Genomic DNA, 20,546 nt, shown 5'->3' with positions numbered 1-20,546 from the left:
AAAGTTTTTTGAAAATAAGTCATTACTAACGAACTGCTAAAGTATTTTTAAAGCTAGAGTGGTGAAAATAGGTATTGGCCGACAATGCCTTTGTCAAAAATGGTTCACACACACACACACACACACACACACACACACACACACTCATATGCAAACACAACTCACACACACATTACTGCAGTCTCTGGCAGCTGAAAGCTGAAGCCACACTGTGTGTGTGTGTGTGTGTGTGTGTGTGTGTGTGTGTGAGAGAGAGAGAGAGAGAGATCTATTTTTGACAAAGGCATTGTTGATCAAAAGCTTATTTTGTGGCAGTCATTTTGTTGAGCCTATCTGTAACTCAGCATCTCTGCTTTATGGTGAGTAGTACCTATCGTTTTCATAATATTGTTAGCTCTATGAAAATTGTTATCTGACTTCTTGGTTAAAAATAAAAAAATGAGTGAGTCAGTATTTTGGGGGATTCGACCCCTAAGGGAGTGAAATAGGGGATGAAAGTTTTTATGGAAATATTTCATTATGCAAGCATTTGAAGATAAAACTATGAAAATTTGTATTTGCCCTCTCTGTTAAGGAAAATAATAATAATAAAAAAAACATTTCACTTGTTTTTGGATACTCAACCCCTAAGGATGTGAAATAGGGGAGGGGTGATGGTGGTGAAATGTTATGAATATATTTCATTGTGAAAGCATTTTAAAAACTATATTTGTGGCAGTTGATATTTGGGTTCTCTGTTAGGAAAAAAGAGTGTTTCGCTGTTTTTGGAACCTCGACTCCTAAGGGCGTGGAATAGGGCCAGACTGATTCACTGACTCATCATCACTCAGCCCAAACTGCTAAGGACAGAAACTCGAGATTTGGAGAGGATGTGGATCTTATACTGTAAGAGTCATTTGAAATTACAATCCTAACAGGGTGAAATTGGAGATGAAAGGCTTTTTGAAAACATACCACTATTAAGACAATTTTGAAGCTGGAATTTAAAAAATTGGTAGTTGGTTTCCCAATCAGAAATATAAAAATATGTGTTTCAGCACTTTTGGAGATTCATCCGCTAAAGTCGGTAAAATAGGAGATGAAAATTTTTAAGAAAATATTTCAATATAATAGAAGGAAACATCAAACGGTCCCTTCCCTACAGCCTAGGTCTTCATGGCAAACGAATCTGCTCCAGTCCGGAATCCCTGAATCATTACACCAACAACCTGAAAACAGCTTTCGCATCCCGCAACTACCCTCCCGACCTGGTACAGAAGCAAATAACCAGAGCCACTTCCTCAACCCCTCAAACCCAGAATCCCCCACAGAAGAACCACAAAAGTGCCCCACTTGTGACAGGATACTTTCCGGGACTGGACCAGACTCTGAATGTGGCTCTCCAGCAGGGATACGACTTCCTCAAATCCTGCCCTGAAATGAGATCCATCCTTCATGAAATCCTCCCCACTCCGCCAAGAGTGTCTTTCCGCCGTCCACCTAACCTTCGTAACCTGTTAGTTCATCCCTATGAAATCCCCAAGCCACCTTCCCTACCCTCTGGCTCCTATCCTTGTAACCGCCCCTGATGCAAAACCTGTCCCATGCACCCTCCCACCACCACCTACGCCAGTCCTGTAACCCGGAAGGTGTACACGATCAAAGGCAGAGCCACGTGTGAAAGCACCCACGTGATTTACCAACTGACCTGCCTACACTGTGATGCATTCTATGTGGGAATGACCAGCAACAAACTGTCCATTCGCATGAATGGACACAGGCAGACAGTGTTTGTTGGTAATGAGGATCACCCTGTGGCTAAACATGCCTTGGTGCACAGCCAGCACATCTTGGCACAGTGTTACACCGTCCGGGTTATCTGGATACTTCCCACCAACACCAACCTATCCGAACTCCGGAGATGGGAACTTGCCCTTCAGTATATCCTCTCTTCTCGTCATCCGCCAGGCCTCAATCTCCGCTAATTTCAAGTTGCCGCCACTCATACCTCACCTGTCTTTCAACAACTTCTTTGCCTCTACACTTCTGCCTCGACTGACATCTCTGCCCAAACTCTTTGTCTTTAAATATGTCTGCCTGTGTCTGTATGTGTGGATGGATATGTGCGTGTGTGCGAGTGTATACCTGTCCTTTTTTTCCCCCTAAGGTAAGTCTTTCCGCTCCCACTGCAAACACGGCCAATACAAGGAGCTGCATATCAAAACATGGATTATGTACCGTTGTTGTTGTGGTCTTCAGTCCTGAGACTGGTTTGATGCAGCTCTCCATGCTACTCTATCCTGTGCAAGCTTCTTCATCTCCCAGTACCTACTGCAACCTACATCCTTCTGAATCTGCTTAGTGTATTCATCTCTTGGTCTCCCCCTATGATTTTTACCCTCCACGCTGCCCTCCAATACTAAATTGGTGATCCCTTGATGCCTCAGAACATGTCCTACCAACCGATCCCTTCTTCTGGTCAAGTTGTGCCACAAACTTCTCTTCTCCCCAATCCTATTCAATACTTCCTCATTAGTTATGTGATCTACCCATCTAATCTTCAGCATTCTTCTGTAGCACCACATTTCGAAAGCTTCTATTCTCTTCTTGTCCAAACTATTTACCGTCCATATTTCACTTCCATACATGGCTACACTCCATACAAATACTTTCAGAAATAACTTCCTGACACTTAAATCTATACTCGATGTTAACAAATTTCTCTTCTTCAGAAACGCTTTCCTTGCCATTGCCAGTCTACATTTTATATCCTCTCTACTTCGTCCATCATCAGTTATTTTGCTCCCCAAATAGCAAAACTCCTTTACTACTTTAAGTGTCTCATTTCCTAATCTAATACCCTCAGCATCACCCGACTTAACTCGACTACATTCCATTATCCTTGTTTTGCTTTTGTTGATGTTCATCTTATATCCTCCCTTCAAGACACCATCCATTCCGTTCAACTGCTCTTCCAAGTCCTTTGCTGTCACTGACAGAATTACAATGTCATCGGCGAACCTCAAAGTTTTTATTTCTTCTCCATGGATTTTAATACCTACTCCAAATTTTTCTTTTGTTTCCTTTACTGCTTGCTCAATATAGAGATTGAATAACATCGGGGAGAGGCTACAACCCTGTCTTACTCCCTTCCCAACCACTGCTTCCCTTTCATGTCCCTCAACTCTTATAACTGCCATCTGGTTTCTGTACAAGTTGTAAATAGTCTTTCGCTCCCTGTATTTTACCCCTGCCACCTTTAGAATTTGAAAGAGAGTATTCCAGTCAACATTGTCAAAAGCTTTCTCTAAGTCTACAAATGCTAGAAACGTAGGTTTGCCTTTCCTTAATCTTTCTTCTAAGATAAGTCGTAAGGTCAGTATTGCCTCACGTGTTCCAGTGTTTCTACGGAATCCAAACTGATCTTCCCCGAGGTCAGCTTCTACTAGTTTTTCCATTCATTTGTAAAGAATTCGTGTTAGTACTTTGCAGCTGTGACTTATTAAACTGATTGTTCGGTAATTTTCACATCTGTCAACGCCTGCTTTCTTTGGGATTGGAATTATTATATTCTTCTTGAAGTCTGAGGGTATTTCGCCTGTTTCATACATCTTGCTCACCAGATGGTAGAGTTTTGTCAGGACTGGCTCTCCCAAGGCCGTCAGTAGTTCCAATGGAATGTTGTCTACTCCGGGGGCCTTGTTTCGACTCAGGTCCTTCAGTGCTCTGTCAAACTCTTCACGCAGTATCGTATCTCCCATTTCATCTTCATCTACATCCTCTTCCATTTCCATAATATTGTCCTCAAGTGCATCGCCCTTGTATAGACCCTCTATATACTCCTTCCACCTTTCTGCTTTCCCTTCTTTGCTTAGAACTGGGTTTCCATCTGAGCTCTTGATGCTCATACATGTGGTTCTCTTATCTCCAAAGGTCTCTTTAATTTTCCTGTAGGCAGTATCTATCTTACCCCTAGTGAGATAAGCCTCTACGTCCTTACATTTGTCCTCTAGCCATCCCTGCTTAGCCATTTTGCACTTCCTGTCAATATCACTTTTGAGACGTTTGTATTCCTTTTTGCCTGCTTCGTTTACTGCATTTTTATATTTTCTCCTTTCATCAATTAAATTCAATATTTCTTCTGTTACCCAAGGATTTCTACTAACCCTCTTCTTTTTACCTACTTGATCGTCTGCTGCCTTCACTACTTCATCCCTCAGAGCTACCCATTCTTCTTCTACTGTATTTCTTTCCCCCATTCCTTTCAATTGTTCCCTTATGCTCTCCCTGAAACTCTGTACAACCTCTGGTTCTTTCAGTTTATCCAGGTCCCATCTCCTTAAATTCCCACCTTTTTGCAGTTTCTTCAGTTTTAATCTACAGGTCATAACCAATAGATTGTGGTCAGAGTCCACATCTGCCCCTGGAAATGTCTTACAATTTAAAACCTGGTTCCTAAATCTCTGTCTTACCATTATATAATCTATCTGATACCTTTTAGTATCTCCAGGGTTCTTCCATGTATACAACCTTCTATCATGATTGTTAAACCAAGTGTTAGCTATGATTAAGTTGTGCTCTGTGCAAAATTCTATCAGGCGGCTTCCTCTTTCATTTCTTAGCCCCAATCCATATTCATCTACTACGTTTCCTTCTCTCCCTTTTCCTACACTCGAATTCCAGTCACCCATGACTATTAAATTTTCGTCTCCCTTCACTACCTGAATAATTTCTTTTATTTCATCATACATTTCTTCAATTTCTTCGTCATCTGCAGAGGTAGTTGGCATATAAACTTGTACTACTGTAGTAGGTGTGGGCTTCGTATCTATCTTGGCCACAATAATGCGTTCACTATGCTGTTTGTAGTAGCTTACCCGAATTCCTATTTTCCTATTCATTATTAAACCTACTCCTGCATTACCCCTATTTGACTTTGTGTTTATAACCCTGTAGTCACCTGACCAGAAGTCTTGTTCCTCCTGCCACCGAACTTCACTAATTCCCACAATATCTAACTTTAACCTATCCATTTCCCTTTTTAAATTTTCTAACCTACCTGCCCGATTAAGGGATCTGACATTCCACGCTCCGATCCGTAGAACGCCAGTTTTCTTTCTCCTGATAACGACATCCTCTTGAGTAGTCCCCGCCCGGAGATCCGAATGGGGGACTATTTTACCTCCGGAATATTTTACCCAAGAGGACGCCATCATCATGTAATCATACAGTAAAGCTGCATGCCCTCGGGAAAAATTACGGCCGTAGTTTCCCCTTGCTTTCAGCCGTTCGCAGTACCAGCACAGCAAGGCCGTTTTGGTTATTGTTACAAGGCCAGATCAGTCAATCATCCAGACTGTTGCCCTTGCAACTACTGAAAAGGCTGCTGCCCCTCTTCAGGAACCACACGTTTGTCTGGCCTCTCAACAGATACCCCTCCGTTGTGGTTGTACCTACGGTACGGCTATCTGTATCGCTGAGGCACGGAAGCCTCCCCACCAACGGCAAGGTCCATGGTTCATGGGGGGGGGATTATGTACCCCTTTTCCTAAACCTCTCCAGCCCTTTTCCTTCACCCCCCCCCCCCCCCTACTGATCCTCTGATCCTTCAACTCTTCTGCTGTAAGAAGCAGCCATTGGCTCCAAAAGCTTGCGTAAGTTAAACCTGTTGTGTGTGTTATCCTGCCGTCACTTGGTGAGCAGATTTTTTTATCTATCCAATTACATTATACTATCAAAAATCATTTTCATTGTTATAAATAAATGATCTGCAGATAGGGTGAGTAGCAATCTGCAACTGTTGGCTGATGCCATTGCAGCAAGCATTTTCGCTGAATGACTGTAGGAGGATACAGGATGGCTTGACAAAATTTCTATTTGGTGTGATGAATGGCAGATTGCACTAAATGTACGAAAATGTAGTGGGAAGATGTCTTATCTGATATTTAGAAAATGTAGGTTAATGCAGATGAGTAGGGAATATCATTGTATAATGTTTGAATACAGTATTTGTGTGTGCTGTCTGAAATAGTCACACCGATTAAATATCTAGGCGTAATGTTGCAAAGTGATACGAAATGGAATGAGCACCAAAGGTCTGTGATAGGGAAGGCAAACAGTCAATTTCTGTACATTGAGAGAATTCTTGGAAACTGTAACTCATTGGAAATGGAAATGTCGTGTGGCTAGGGCCTCCCGTCGGGTAGACCGTTCGCCTGGTGCAGGTCTTTCGATTTGACGCCACTTCGGCGACCTGCGCGTCGATGGGGATGAAATGATGATGATTAGGACAACACAACACCCAGTCCCTGAGCGGAGAAAATTTCCGACCCAGCCGGGAATCGAACCCGGGCCCTTAGGATTGACAGTCTGTCACGCTGACCACTCAGCTACCAGGGCGGACTGTAACTCATTAATAAAGCATATGATGATAGAATATTAGTGTGTCCCACTATTGAGTACTGCTCAAGTGCTTGGTATCCCCACCAGGTCACATTAAAGGAATCCATCAAAGCATGCTGCTAGATTTGTTACCAGGAGATTTGATCAACATTACAGTATTATAAAAATGCTCTTTGAACTCAAATGGGACTCCCTGGAAAGAAGACGATGTTCTGTTCACAAAACACTATAGAGAAATGTCAGAGAATCAGCATCTGTGGCCCACTATAAAATTATTCTACTGCCAGCAAAGTACATTTCACCTACGAACTACAGATACAAGATAAGAGAAGATGGGACTCATAATGAAACGTGTAGACAAAGAGAATGACTAGCATTGGTACAAAGAAACCTCCGCCAAGTGCTATACGGTGACTTGGGGAGTATGTATGCAAATGGAATGCACTACTTCTGAGGCAGAAGATATATAAAAGTATCAAAGAACCATGTTTTACCTGCCTTTCAAACTTACCTCTGCTCAAATCATTTCACATCTAGAATCTGTCCTAACATCAATAAATATTATTATATTATTTACAGCTAAAAACGTGACTCCACCAGCAACGTTTAGCCTTTCGTAGTAATATTCAATCCAATCAGAATTTAAAATATCACTGCTATTAACATCTGATTCCAACCAAATTTCTGTCTCTAGTAAAACATGAGCATTACTAGTGGTTATAAATTAGATTAGTTCTGGGCACTCTCTATGGACAACACTCCTGCAGTTAATTAGTAATGTAAATGTCAATTCCGTCAACAGGCCGAATGGTAACAACTGACCACTGTGTCATTCTTTGCCAATGGCGTCACTGGATGTGGTATGGAGGAGCAGGGGCCGAGCATATCGCTCTCCCAGCTGTTGTCAGTTTTCATTACCTGGAACCACTACTACTCAATCAAGTAGCTGCCAAAATGGCCTCAAGAGGATGAGTGCAGCTCATTCCAGTCCTCCCACAAAGGAGAAATCCCTGACAGTATCAGGAATTGAACCCAGATCATCCGTGTGGCAGTCAGTCGCCTGACCACTCAGTCATGGAAGCAGGCTGCAATTAATTAACACTACATTACAATTTTCTTTCCACATTTCACCATTATGACTGCTTTTCTCTCTAATTAATGACACCAATTTTCTTCCTTCTCCAAAAGCAGAGCTTACTGGGACCTGAGAAGTGAATGCTCTAGTCTTCATAAAATAACAATGTATCTAATAAAACAAGAATTCATATTTTGTGAAAGACACAAACACAGTTGAATTTTATGAAACTTTAGCAAGTAAAATTTTTTACAGAAGTTAACAGCTGTTTCACCACAAAAAGAGAAATTTCTTTCAGTGTTTGCAGGGCTTAAATAGAGTATTTTAGCAAATAAAGTCTATTATTATGTAAGCCATACTCCGTAATATGAAGTCAAACTCTTAAAAAATTATTCAAAGAGAACCTGACATAAATATGTGAACAATTTTAAATAATACTCTTGTTTCTTGTACTACATCACACTCCTGATAACTGGACAATGAAACGAGTAATTGCATTTTGTTTTGCAAATGGGACACATTACGAGAGCACCAATACGGAATAAGTAAGACACTTTATGTATCTTATTACAAGCGCAGTATGATTATTTATTCAATGTAGCAATAGATTTAATGCCTTTTGGAACAATAGTGATTGCAGCAAAAGCCCAAATCACTACAATTTCACAGTTTACCTCTACCATTAGCACAAACTAACATACACTACACTGAAGGTTCTATATCACGAAGTGAGTGAGTTGGAAGAAATCAGGAACTACAAACTATCCTTGTGGAAGGCAAAAAAGGTAAGTCATACATGAAAATATTTAGAAGCTCAATAAATCTTTCAGTACATGATGAACTTATTATTTATCAAGAGCAAAAGAAGATACATTTCAGACTGTGGGAATAAGACTGTGGTGTAGACCTCTGTTTTGAAGATATCTTCAAAGTATCCTACACTGCTCAATCATTTTAAATAATCATATATGATTGAGACATAATAAAGATCTGATGTTAACAATTCGCAGACATTCCATATATTTTCAATGAATAGTTTTTGCACTAGAGCTCTATTCCTCTACCAGCCAGCAGTGTAAAATATCCCAGCAGGCTAGGAGATTTTGCGGGAACTGCCAGCATGAAGAATTAAATTATAGACTAGTGGACTATTTTAACAAAAGGTTTTATTTACAGAAAATAAATAGCAATTATCTACAAGTACATTACTTACAAGAGCGGCTGAGTGTGTGTCGTGGTGCATGTGTTGTAAAATGGGGATCAACTGCAGCTTCATGTTGGCTGGTGTAGCTAAACCCCGGATCATGTCAGAGATCTTGTTGCACATGCTCAGTGCAAATGTTCTGCAAAGTTAAAAAAAGAATTAAATTCTCATACATAAGCAAGTAAACATTCAAATGTATTAACTTACAAACTGTAGAAATCAAAAACATGCAACATGTAAATCTTATACGACATTCAATTCCACTATCAGTTATCTTAATTTATCTCAGTTTTGCCAATTTATTTGCAAAGTGATATCTGGGTTATCTTGTCTATAGTTATTTTTAGTTCTGCAAATTGAAAATAAACATTACTTGTATCAATTTCTCTTTGATTTCCATTACAACTGTTATTCAATGGTTGGAGCTGTGTTGGATCTATTTCAATTCATTTTCCAGTTCTGGGAGAAATGCACTGACTTTATACTGTATGACAATTATATAAATGATATCCCTTTATTGCATCTTTCAGCCTGGGATCAAAAAATGGTATCATAATCAGAACTGACTTCTTTATAAGTTATCATCAGTGATCTGAATACATAACATATAAACTCAACAAAGTACGAGGGTCACTCCAAAAGCAATGCACACTATTTCTGTAAAAATACAGTTTTCATTCTGCATGTCCGAAAGTTTTACACTGTGTAGATACATCCTTCCCGCTTGTTTTCAAACTAAGTTCAACCTGTTCCTGTGAGTGGTGCCATCACAGCACGTCTTCAAGATGGCTGCATGGCTGCTACACTTGACGTTCGTCAGAAGCAACGTGCTGTCATAGAATTCCTGTGCTGTGGAAACTAGACAGTGGGAAACATTCACAAGAGGTTGAAAAAAGTGTATGCAGATGCTGCTGTCGATCACAGTACAGTTAGCAGGGGGTAAGCAGGTTACGTGATGAAAGCGGGCACGGCAATATTGAGGATTGTCCTTGCAGCGGCAGGCCCTGTACTGCACACACTCCAGACAATGTGCAGAGAGTTAACGAACTGGTGACTGCTGACAGACGCTTCACAGTGAATGAATTGTCAAACTACGTTGGGATAGGGGAAGGAAGTGTTTGTAGAATACTGAATGTGTTGGCGTTAAAAAGGTTTGTGCCAGGTGGGTGCCCAGGATGTTGACAGTCGCTCACAAAGAAACAAGAAAAACGGTATGCAGCGAACTTTTGGAACAGTACGAGAATGGTGGAGATAAATTTCTTGGAAGAATTGTGACAGGTGATGAAACATGGCTCCATCATTTTTCACCAGAGATGAAGAGGCAATCAATGGAGTGGTATCATGCAAATACACCCAAGAAAAAAAATTCAAAACCACACCTTCTGCTGGAAAAGTTATGGCTACAGTGTTTTTCGATTCCGAAGGACTCTTGCTTGTGGACATCATGCCTAGTGGAACCACCATAAATTCTGATGCATATGTGATGACACTGAAGAAACTTCAAGCTCGACTGAGTCGTGTTCGACCACATCGGCAAAAGCAGGATGTTTTGCTGTTGCACAACAATGCAGGGCCACATGTCAGTCAAAAAACCATGGAAGCGATCACAAAACTCGGATGCACAACACTGAAACACCCGTCTTACAGTCCTGACCTAGCTCCATGTGACTATCATCTCTTTGAGAAACTGAAAGACTCTCTTCACGGAACAAGGTTTGAAGATGATGACTCCCTTATGCACGCTGCCGAACAGTGGCTCCCACAGGTTGGTCCAGAATTTTACCGTGTGGGTATACAGGCGCTAGTTCCAAGATGGCGTAAGGCAGTTGAGAGGGATGGAAATTATGTAGAGAAATTAAAATATTGTTCATAAAGGATGTATTTACACACTGTAAAACTTTCAAACATGTAGAATAAAAGATGGATTTAAAAAAAATAGTGTGCATTTCTTTTGGAGTGACCCTCATACAACTGAATTGGCCAGCAGAAGAATTGGCTTAAAAGCTGACAGTGATAATGATTTTCTTTTTGCTGTCACAGAAAATTCTTTTTGTTTTTTCATTGATTTTCTGCTGTACACATTTAGTGCATGAGGTAAAAGAAGTTCAGGTTGGAACAGCATATCTACTCAATACAAGATATCACATGACAACAGAACTTTGCACACCTTTTTAATGTAAATAAATAAAATAACAAAACAATGGAAAATCCAGGATGGAATCTGACAATACTATGAAAAGGAAAGTTGCTACTCACCATACAGTGGAGATGCCGAGTCGCCTGCTCATAGTGAAATGTAAGTACAAAGAAGATGATGTGATTTATTTACCTTCCCACAGCAACAGCATCAAAGAATTGACACAAAAAAAAAACTATTAAGAAGTTTGACGTACACTCTAAAACAAAATAAATGATGCACTGCAAAGGAATACCCCAAATGGAATGGAAATCGATACAAGTAATGAACATGTACAGACAAACAATTTCAGAAAAATTGGATGGTTTATTCAAGAGAAAGAGCTTCACAAATTGAGCAAGTCAATAACACATTGGTCCAGTAGTTATTCATCTTAGCACTGACTGACAGAGTTGTTGCATGTTCTCCTGAGGGATATTGTATCCCAAATTCAGTACAATTGGCATGTTAGATTGTCAAAATCCTGGGACAGTTGGAGGGCCCTGCCCTTTATGCTCCAAATGTTCTCAATTGAGGAGAAATCTGGCGCCTTGCTGGCCCAAGTAGGGTCTGGCAAGCATGAAGACAAGCAGTAGAAACTCTCACTGTGTGTGGGCATGCATTATCTTGCTGAGCCCAGGAGAGCTTGCCATGTGGGGCAACAAAAGGAGGCATAGCATATTGTACTGTAAGGGTGCCAAGGATGACAAGTAAAGGGATCCAGCTACGAAAAAAATTTCACCACAGACCATCAGTCCTGAGTGTCGGGCCATACAGTGGGTAATATTCACATTGGTATCTTATTGCTGTCTGGGGCACCTCCAGACACATCTTTTGCTGGGAATTTCATTCACTGGAGTAGAATTCTCTTTAGTGATGAGTCCTGCTTCAAATTGAGCCCTGATGAACAGCAAAGATGTGTCTGGAGTCGCCCTGGACAGCAATGGGAGACCAACCTGACTGTTGTCCGCTGTAAGGCCTGACAATCAGGAGCGACAGTCTAGGCTGTCATTTATTTCGCAGCAGATTTCCTGAAGTTGTCATATGCAACACTCTTACAATGCAGCAGTACATCAATGATATTATATGCCCTGTCTTGTTACCCTTTATGGAAAGCCATCCTGGGCTTACATTTCAGCAAGATAAAGCCCACCTGCACACAACAAGAATTTCTACTGCTTGTCTTCATACTTTCTACACCCTACCTTGACCAGCAAGGTTGCTGGATCTTCCCTCCCCCCCCCCCCCCCCCCCCCTTCTGCCTCCAACAGAGAATGTTTGGAGCACTACAAGCAGGACTTCCCAACCAACTCAGGGCTTTGACAATCTAGCATGCCAATGGAATAGAATTTGGCACAATATCCCTCAATAGAACATACAACAAGTCTATCAATCAATGTCAAGTTGAATAACAGCTTGCATAAAGGCCAGAGGTGGACCAGTAGGTTACTGACGTGCTCAATATGTAAAGCTCTTTCTCTTGAATAAATCAACCAATTTTTTTGGAACTGTAATCATTTGTTTGTACGTGCATGCACATCGCATCTACAGAATTTCATCCCATTCGAATAATTCCTTCATGGTGTGTCTTCTCCTTTTTTTAAATGTATTTGTTGATTACCACGACACAACTGATGGTGAGGACTGAGAAGATAAGCAGATTTGCACCACAGAGAGGAACAAAGAAAGCAATATGACCAATTTCGACTTTGGAATATTTTAAAGTATTTAAATAAAAAGCTTGGACATTGTGTTTATATCAAAACTCACATTAGATATTTCTACAGAAATGTAATCATTATAGAGTTAAAAGTTCAGTTTATAAGGCGGGCTGAGACCAGAAAGTCATCACAGTTGCACTAACCAGAAGGGATTACTTACATAAACCACCAGAAATCTCTATTAAAAAAATGATTCCACCCTGCTGCTTGTGAATGCACATTTAGCACATTAAACACCCAACAATTATATGCAGTCAATCATAACAGTAAACCTGCCAATAATTATTGTTCCATATCAATATAAACTACTTACAACTCATGACAGTAGATAACCAACACAAAAAAATTTAATTATAAAAGCACATCAGCTTTTGCACAAAAAATTGACTGATATGAGGCTTTTGTTCTTTCAAATCTATACTAGTCTGCTACAGTATTTGAGTGTCAGCATTCAAAATGAATAAAAGTAAGTTTTCTCATTTATTACTAACCATTTTTACATAAAAGTTGGTTTTATGAGAACTTAACATATGTATACTGTACACTCGCTTTCTGTATCCCGACTTACTTTGACTGCGCAGCAAACTGCATGGCAGCATAAATAGCTGCCTCCACTTCCACGGTGTCATGAGAATCAAGGCTGCGGCGTATACTGTGGTGAACTTGTTGTCGTTCTGGGATTATGCCTGCCACACTGCCAAGTGTTCGCAACGTCAGTGCTCGTGCAACCTGTAAGTAGGTGATTACAGACGGTTTCAATTGCTTATCCAGAGATTAAACTTGAAAACTGGTGGAGCAGTAGGATGACAACTTCACTGGCTGGTCATTTTTACCACTTTGATGTAAGATAAAATTTATACTTTTCTGTTTTCCAGAGCTTCAATTCACTCCTACCTCTTTAATGGCACAAGTAGTATGTTTGGGAGGCAGGCTAGATGCCAATAGATCACATCCGAACAAGTGAGAGATGATGTTATTGAAGTATCATCACAATCCTAATGTCCACTGAAAGAGTATGTGTGTGTGTGTGTGTGTGTGTGTGTGAGAGAGAGAGAGAGAGAGAGAGAGAGAGAGAGAGAGAGAGAGAGCGCACGTGCCTGTTTGTTTTAAGGGTGAGAAGTATGCTTTACAACAAATGTTTACTCAAATAAACAGTGACACAAGCTGTGACAAGGTTTTAAAATAAAAACAAATGAAACTGTGCAATACCTTTTATAAATCCAATCCTCCACCACAAAAAAGAAAACAGAAAACAATGACATGAGACAGCAGTCCATTGCATTACAAATTACTTGTTTATTTTTCCCCCATATGACATATTAAGCAATTCACATCCAGTACAGCTAGCATACAGTACTTACTGGGTCATTTGAGTGTATGACGCTGTAGATTCGTCGAACAAATTCATCAACATTTAGTATCTTGTCAAGATGCTTCTCACTCTGCTGGCAGACTTGCAGCACCCACACACGGAGAAAGTTGTTCCTGAAAAAAGTTACATGACAAATGAATTACAACACTGATCTTCGATACTACAGTATACTGTAGTATAGTATAGGACATGGGTACATGTGGTTTAAGTAAAAGGGTATTTTGAAAATTGCTGGCACCTTACCCACTTTTTGTGGAATTGAGAGATTTATGCATAAAGTTTCAGCTATACTGAAAAATTTCCTACAATAGATAATACATAAATCTTTTGTCTTAGGTCGCAGGTGTTCAGCTAGCACTTACACTTGACAGCTGTAGATGACATCATGGTCTACGACAGAAACTTTAAGACAGCAACAGCTTTCACAGTGAAGACTCAGATTCAACCACATGTTGAACATTCATTCATTCTCTACATTTACACTTTCAAAATACATACTTTTCCACTGTTTCTTGTCTATTGATGTTGTCAGCCATGTTCTACTCATATAATGAGTTTAACAATAATGATAGGATCAGGTAGTACCTGAGAGAGAAGCTGGGTTTATGGCAGTGTGGGCAGTCAGTCCTAGGTCTTTTCTCAGTCACTTGTCACTTCTTTCAGCTCTGGCAATATTTGTTACCAAGAAAAATGCCAAGCTGCACCATGGTTTGCTGTCATAATACAAATATCTTTGTTGGGCATTAATTGCTTGAGTTGTTAAGGGGAACTACTAATATCTGCAGCATAAGATACCAAGAAATTGAAAGAGAATCAGCAAGCTCTACTTCTTTTCTCTTCTTTTTTTGTGCCTTTCTCATGCATCCGCGAAGGGTCAGCATGGTCACACACACTATCCCGGGACAGAAAGTATGCACCCCAACAGCCTGTGTGTAGCATTATTTATGTGAAAGTTTGCGAAAGTTTTCTAAATGTTTGTGAACCATGTAACTGAGGCAGAATGTGGGTACCTGCATAGTCTTCACCTAGGTTGGTTGGTAGGTTTAAAGGTGGGAGAAGGGACCAAACTACGAGGTCATCGGTCCCTTGTCCTTAATAAAACGATGCCACAAGTGTGAGAATAAAACAGACGAAACATATAACACAAAACAGACAGAAAGGAAAAGCCGCAAGAACGAAGGGAAGGCAACGAACACTAAAAGGAACAAAAGAGGACAAGAAAACAACAGAGAGACACTATAAACAGAAGAGAGTAACAAATGAAAGCAGATTACAGTGGCTGGCCAACCAGGAGAATAAAAAGGAAAAGCCAGCCACTCTGCAACACATTAAAACCTCCACCCTAAAAGCACTAGGGTGGAGGACACAGAGGGACAAAGGACATGCACTAAAAACTCCATAGAAGTATAAAACCCACTCTCACGGATAAAACAAAAAACTAAAGCTGCTGTGGAGGCACAGTCACACAACAACAAAGGCAGGGTGCTGGGAAAGTTAAAAGTTTGCTGCAGAGCGGCTAAAAGTGGGCAGTCCAGCAAGAGGTGGACGACTGTTATTTGGAAGTCACAGCAACACCGAGGTGGGTCCTTGCGACAGAGTAGGTAACCATGCGTTAGCCATGTATGGCCAATGTGGAGCCAGCAGAGGACAACTGATTCCCTGTGAGAGGCCTGCATGGAAGACTTCCACACATTCATAGTCTCCTTAATGACAAACAGTTTGTTGTGCGTGCTGTTATACCATTCCGGCTCCCAAAGCCGGAAAACCCTGTCGTGTAAGACAGAACACAGGTCAGCTTCGGAGATGCCTATCTCCAGAAGCGGTTTCTGCGTCGTCTGTTTGGCCAGCCTGTCACCAAGTTCATTGCCGGGGATTCCAATGTGTCCTGGGATCCACACAAACACCACAGAATGGCGGGACTGTTCCAGGGCATTGATGGACTCCTGTATGGACGCTACCAGAGGGTGGCGAGGGTAGCACTGGTCGATAGCTTGTATGCTGCTCAATACAGGAGAAATGACTCACCAGGGCAGGAGCAGATGTATTCAAGAGCACAAGATATGGCTGCCAGCTCTGCAGTGAAAACACTGCAGCCAACTGGCAAGGAGTGCTGCTCAATATGTCCTCCATGAACATATGCGAAGCCTACGTGACCATCAGTCATTGAGCCACTGGTGTAAACCGCTTCAGAGCCCCGGAACATGTCAAAAATCGGGAGGAAGTGACAGCGGAGAGCGGCGGGGTTAACGGAGTCCTTAGGGCCATGCAAAAGGTCAAGACGAAGCTGCGGCTGAGGTGTACACCATGAGGGCGTACGTGAACAGACTGCAAATAGAGGTGGTAAAGAGAAGGACTCCAGTTCGGAGAGAAGGGACCACACATGAACTGCACTCGTTAGCCCCAATCTGGCCTCGATGCGGGAGATGGACTGCCGCGGGCGGGAGAAGGAGACGGTAATTCAGATGCTCAGGGGAACTATGAATGTGTGCTGCGTAACTGGCAAGTAGTTGCGCACATCTGATCTGCAGTGGAGGGACACCAGCCTCCACCAGTACGCTGGTCACCGGACTCGTCCTAAAAGCTCCTGTAGCTAATCGAACCCCACAGTGGTGCACAGGGTTGAGTAAATGCAATGCTAAAGGTGCTGCCAAACCATAAATCACACTCCCATAGTCAATTTGGGATTGGACAAGGGCTCTGTAGAGCTGCAGCAGCGTGTACTGATCTGCACCCCAATTGGTGTTGCTCAGGCAATGGAGGGCATTGAGGTGCTGCCAGTACTTCTGCTTAAGCTGACAACGATGAGGGAGCCAAGTCAATCAAGCATCAAAAACCAGTCCTAGGAATTGATATGTCTCCACTACAAAGAGTGGATCATCATTAAGGTAAAGTGCCGGTTCCGGATGAACAGCACGGCGCCGACAAAGTGCATGACACATGACTTTGCGGCTGAAAACTGGAAGCCATGGGCTACAGCCCATGACTGCACCTTGTGCATGCGTCCCTGGGGGCAACGCTCAGCAACAACAGTACTGGAGCAGCAGTATGAAATGCAGAAGTCATCTGCATACAGAGAAGGTGAGATGGAGAACCCGACAGCTGCTGCTAGACCGTTAATGGCTACTAAAAATAGAGAGACACTCAACACAGAGCCCTGCGGGACTCCATTCTCCTCGATATGGATGGAACTATGGGAGTCACCAACTTGGAAATGGAAAATGCAGAGTGACAGGAACTTTTGGATAAAAATCTGGAGTGCTCCCCAGAGACCCCACTCATACAATGTGGCAATGATATGATGTTGCCAAGTCACATCGTATGCTTTACATAAGTCAAAAAAGATGGCAATCAGGTGTTGCTGTCTGGAAAAGGCTTTTCGGATGGCAGACTCGATGGACACAAGATTATCAGTGGTAGAGCGACCCAGGTGGAAGCCACCCTGACATGGAGCCAGCAAGCCACATGACTCCAGGACCCAACCCAACCACCGACATACCATACGTTCCAGCAGCTTACAAAGAATGTTGCTGAGGCTGATGAGCCAATAGCTAGCACAAGTGGGTTTTTACCGGGTTTCAGCACTGGAATGATGGTGCTCTCCCACCATTGCGATGGAAAGACGCCATTGCACCAGATCCGGTTGAAGATGATGAGATGATGTCGCTTGTAGTCAGATGAAAGATGTTTAATCATCTGGCTGTGGATGCAATCAGGCCCAGGAGCTGTGTTGGGGCAATGTGCAAGGGCACTGAGGAGCTCCCACCCTGTGGGGCAGTGACAGGAAGACGGGGAAGTGGTCACTACCACACAGGTCGTCATGTGCTCTCCAGTGGATAGATGGGAGAAGTCCTGGGCTGCAAATTGATAAATCAATGGCCGAGTAACTACCATGAGCCACACTGAAATGTGTGGCAGCCCCAGTATTTAAGAGGCAGAGGTCAAATTGCGACAGTAAAGTTTCGACATCTCTGCCTCGGCCAGTGAGCAAGGTACGACCTCACAAGGGGTAATGGGCATTAAAATCTCCCAGAAGGAGGACAGGTTTAGGGAGTAGGGCAATCAGTGCAGCTAATAAATTCAGGGGTACTGCACCATCTGGAGGAAGATAAACATTGCAGACAGTTATTACCTCCATCATCCTTATTCTGACAGCCACAGCCTCAAGATGGGTTTGAAGGGGCACATGCTCACAACAGACCGAGTTTAGGACATAAACGCAAACTCCACCCGACACTTTTGCTACAATTCCTGTAATATCCCTTATAGCCACTGAGGGCAGGGGTCCACGTTGTTGGGAACCAGGTTTCCTGGAGGGCAATGCAGATAGCAGGTGTAAAGCTTAACAGTTGCCGTAGCTCAGCCAGGCGGTGGAAAAAAACTGCCGCAATTCCACTGGAGGATGACATAGTGAGACTGGGAAGGCATGGAACATTCAGTGATGCAGTTTATGCCTCAGAGTCACTTGCTGCCACCGATTTATTGCCTGAGAAGTATATATCCATTGGGGAATGTTCACCAGATATGGTGGACACCGGGGAAATAAAATACCCGGGGCGGACCAAAACTAGCAAAACAATAACTGCTGCCTTGCAGTTGGGAGTTGGGTCTCCAAAGGTTAAAGGAAGAAGGGAAGAAAACCCTGATTAAAAATCACCCGTCCGCTGGTAGGGGTTGGACGCAGGGTTGACAGCCCGCTCTGTAGAAAACAACTGTTGCGAACTTCTACAAAGTAAAGTTGGACGGATGAAGGAAGACGGACCTGGCATGGAAAAGGACAAAGAGAATGGAATACAAGTAAATGAAGGAGGGAAAATTAGGAAGAAGAGAAATATAAGGCATAGATCAGATCTATATATTGGTACTTGGAATGTGAGATCCCTATATCAACCAGGAGAACTGAAAGTAATGCTGGATCAAATAATGAGTCTGAAGCAAAGTATAATAGCACTACAAGAAATTAGATGGACAGGGAGTGAAGTTTTAGAAAAGAATGAGGCGAATATATTCTGTAGCTGCAGTGAAAGAAATCACCAGCTGGGGACAGGATTTGTTGTACACCATCAATTAAAGTATTTGGTAATAGGGTTTACACCCATTAGTCCAAGATTATCAACACTCAGGATAAAGGGGAAATTCTTTCACTACTCCATAATTAATGCCCATGCACCAACAGAAGAATCCGAAGAAGAAGAGAAAGAAGTATTCTATGAATCTTTGGAAAGAGTATATGATGAGTGCCCAGGGCATGATATTAAAATAATAGCTGGAGACCTAAACACTCAGGTGGGGAAAGAACAGATTTATAGACCAATAATTGGCCCCCACAGCAAACAAGCAACAAGTAATGATAACAGAACAAGGCTTATACTGTTCGCAGCATCTAGAAATATGGTAACAGGATCAACACTGTTCCCATATAAAGAAATTCATAGGCGAACATGGAACTCACCGGATGGAAACACAGTAAACTAGATCGACCATGTGTTGATAGATCTGAGACACAAATCGGACCTATTGGACGTGAGGAGTCTCAGAGGCTCAAACACAGATACAGACCATTTTCTGGTATGGGCACGGGTGAGGGCAAGGATATCTAATGCGGAGAAAGGAGACCGACCCAGGGCACAGAAATATAATATAACAACTTTAGAATCAGTGGAAGTAAGAGAACAGTATTAGGAGAAGATAACTCGGATTCTGGAAAATGCTGGAGAACATAACAATTTTGAAGATCAGTGGGAAGCGATAAAAATGGTGGTGGAGACATTGGCAATAGAGATACTTGCAGTATCTTACACATGCCTCTGAAGCCTGAACATTAACAACTAAAGATATTGAAACACTGGATACATTTGAAAGAAAGATACTTAGACGAATTATCGGCCCAATCTGTGAAAGAGGAAGATGGAGGAGAAGATACAACCATGAGTTATATATCATATACAAAGACCAATCCATCAGAAGGATAGTGAAATCATCCAGACTGAGGTGGGGGGGACATGTGGCTCACATGGATGATACAGAAGTACCAAAATTAATATTACAAGGAAAGCCAGGAGGGCATAGAGGACGTGGTCGACCAAGAGCCAGATGGGAAGATAGAATAATCGAAGATCTTAGGGAGATGGGCTATAGAAACTGGAGAGTATAGGCAAAGGACCGAGAGAAATGGAAGGAAATTGTAGAAGAGGCCAAGGCTCATCATGAGCTGTAGAGCCAAGAAAGAAGAAGAAGAAGAAGAAGAAGAGATCTAGGTTCTCAGCGGATGCCAAAATCTCCACTCCATCCTCAGTTGCAGAGCTTGTAGGTAGCAGTGGTGTAGGTGCCACAGCAATTTCCTTGGTCTTAGGGGTTTTCTTTTTGGATTTCTCTCACTGCTCCTTAGGTTTCCCTGGCTGGGAGGACTTCACTGGCTCAGTCTCCGGGACTGACGATGAGCGTGAAGCCCTACGACCAGCTACTTTTGAGCTCTTCAGCCACTGGGTGGGTGTTGTCTTTCCCACTACAAGAAACCTGGGAAGGGAGGAGTGCCCAATGGACCCCTTCCTACCTAGCAAGAGAAGCCGAAGAAGACTTACCCTCCTCAGGCTTAGAAGTTGGGATGGACATCCCCGATG

The 20,546-nt window shown here is 42.3% G+C and overlaps 1 protein-coding gene across 1 annotated transcript in view; it reads right to left on the bottom strand.

Moving 5' to 3' along the window:
- Positions 1–20,546, bottom strand: part of LOC124795422 (integrator complex subunit 7) — a 171,097-nt gene that overhangs the window by 117,538 nt on the left and 33,013 nt on the right. The window contains 3 exon segments of the mRNA XM_047259451.1: positions 8,670–8,799; positions 13,126–13,286; positions 13,919–14,042. Coding sequence (XP_047115407.1) covers positions 8,670–8,799; positions 13,126–13,286; positions 13,919–14,042 — 415 coding nt within the window.

This window comes from Schistocerca piceifrons, chromosome 4 (genome assembly GCF_021461385.2).
Source record: "Schistocerca piceifrons isolate TAMUIC-IGC-003096 chromosome 4, iqSchPice1.1, whole genome shotgun sequence".
Taxonomy (NCBI): Eukaryota; Metazoa; Arthropoda; class Insecta; order Orthoptera; family Acrididae; genus Schistocerca; species Schistocerca piceifrons.
This window is presented reverse-complemented; position numbering and strand designations above follow the sequence as displayed.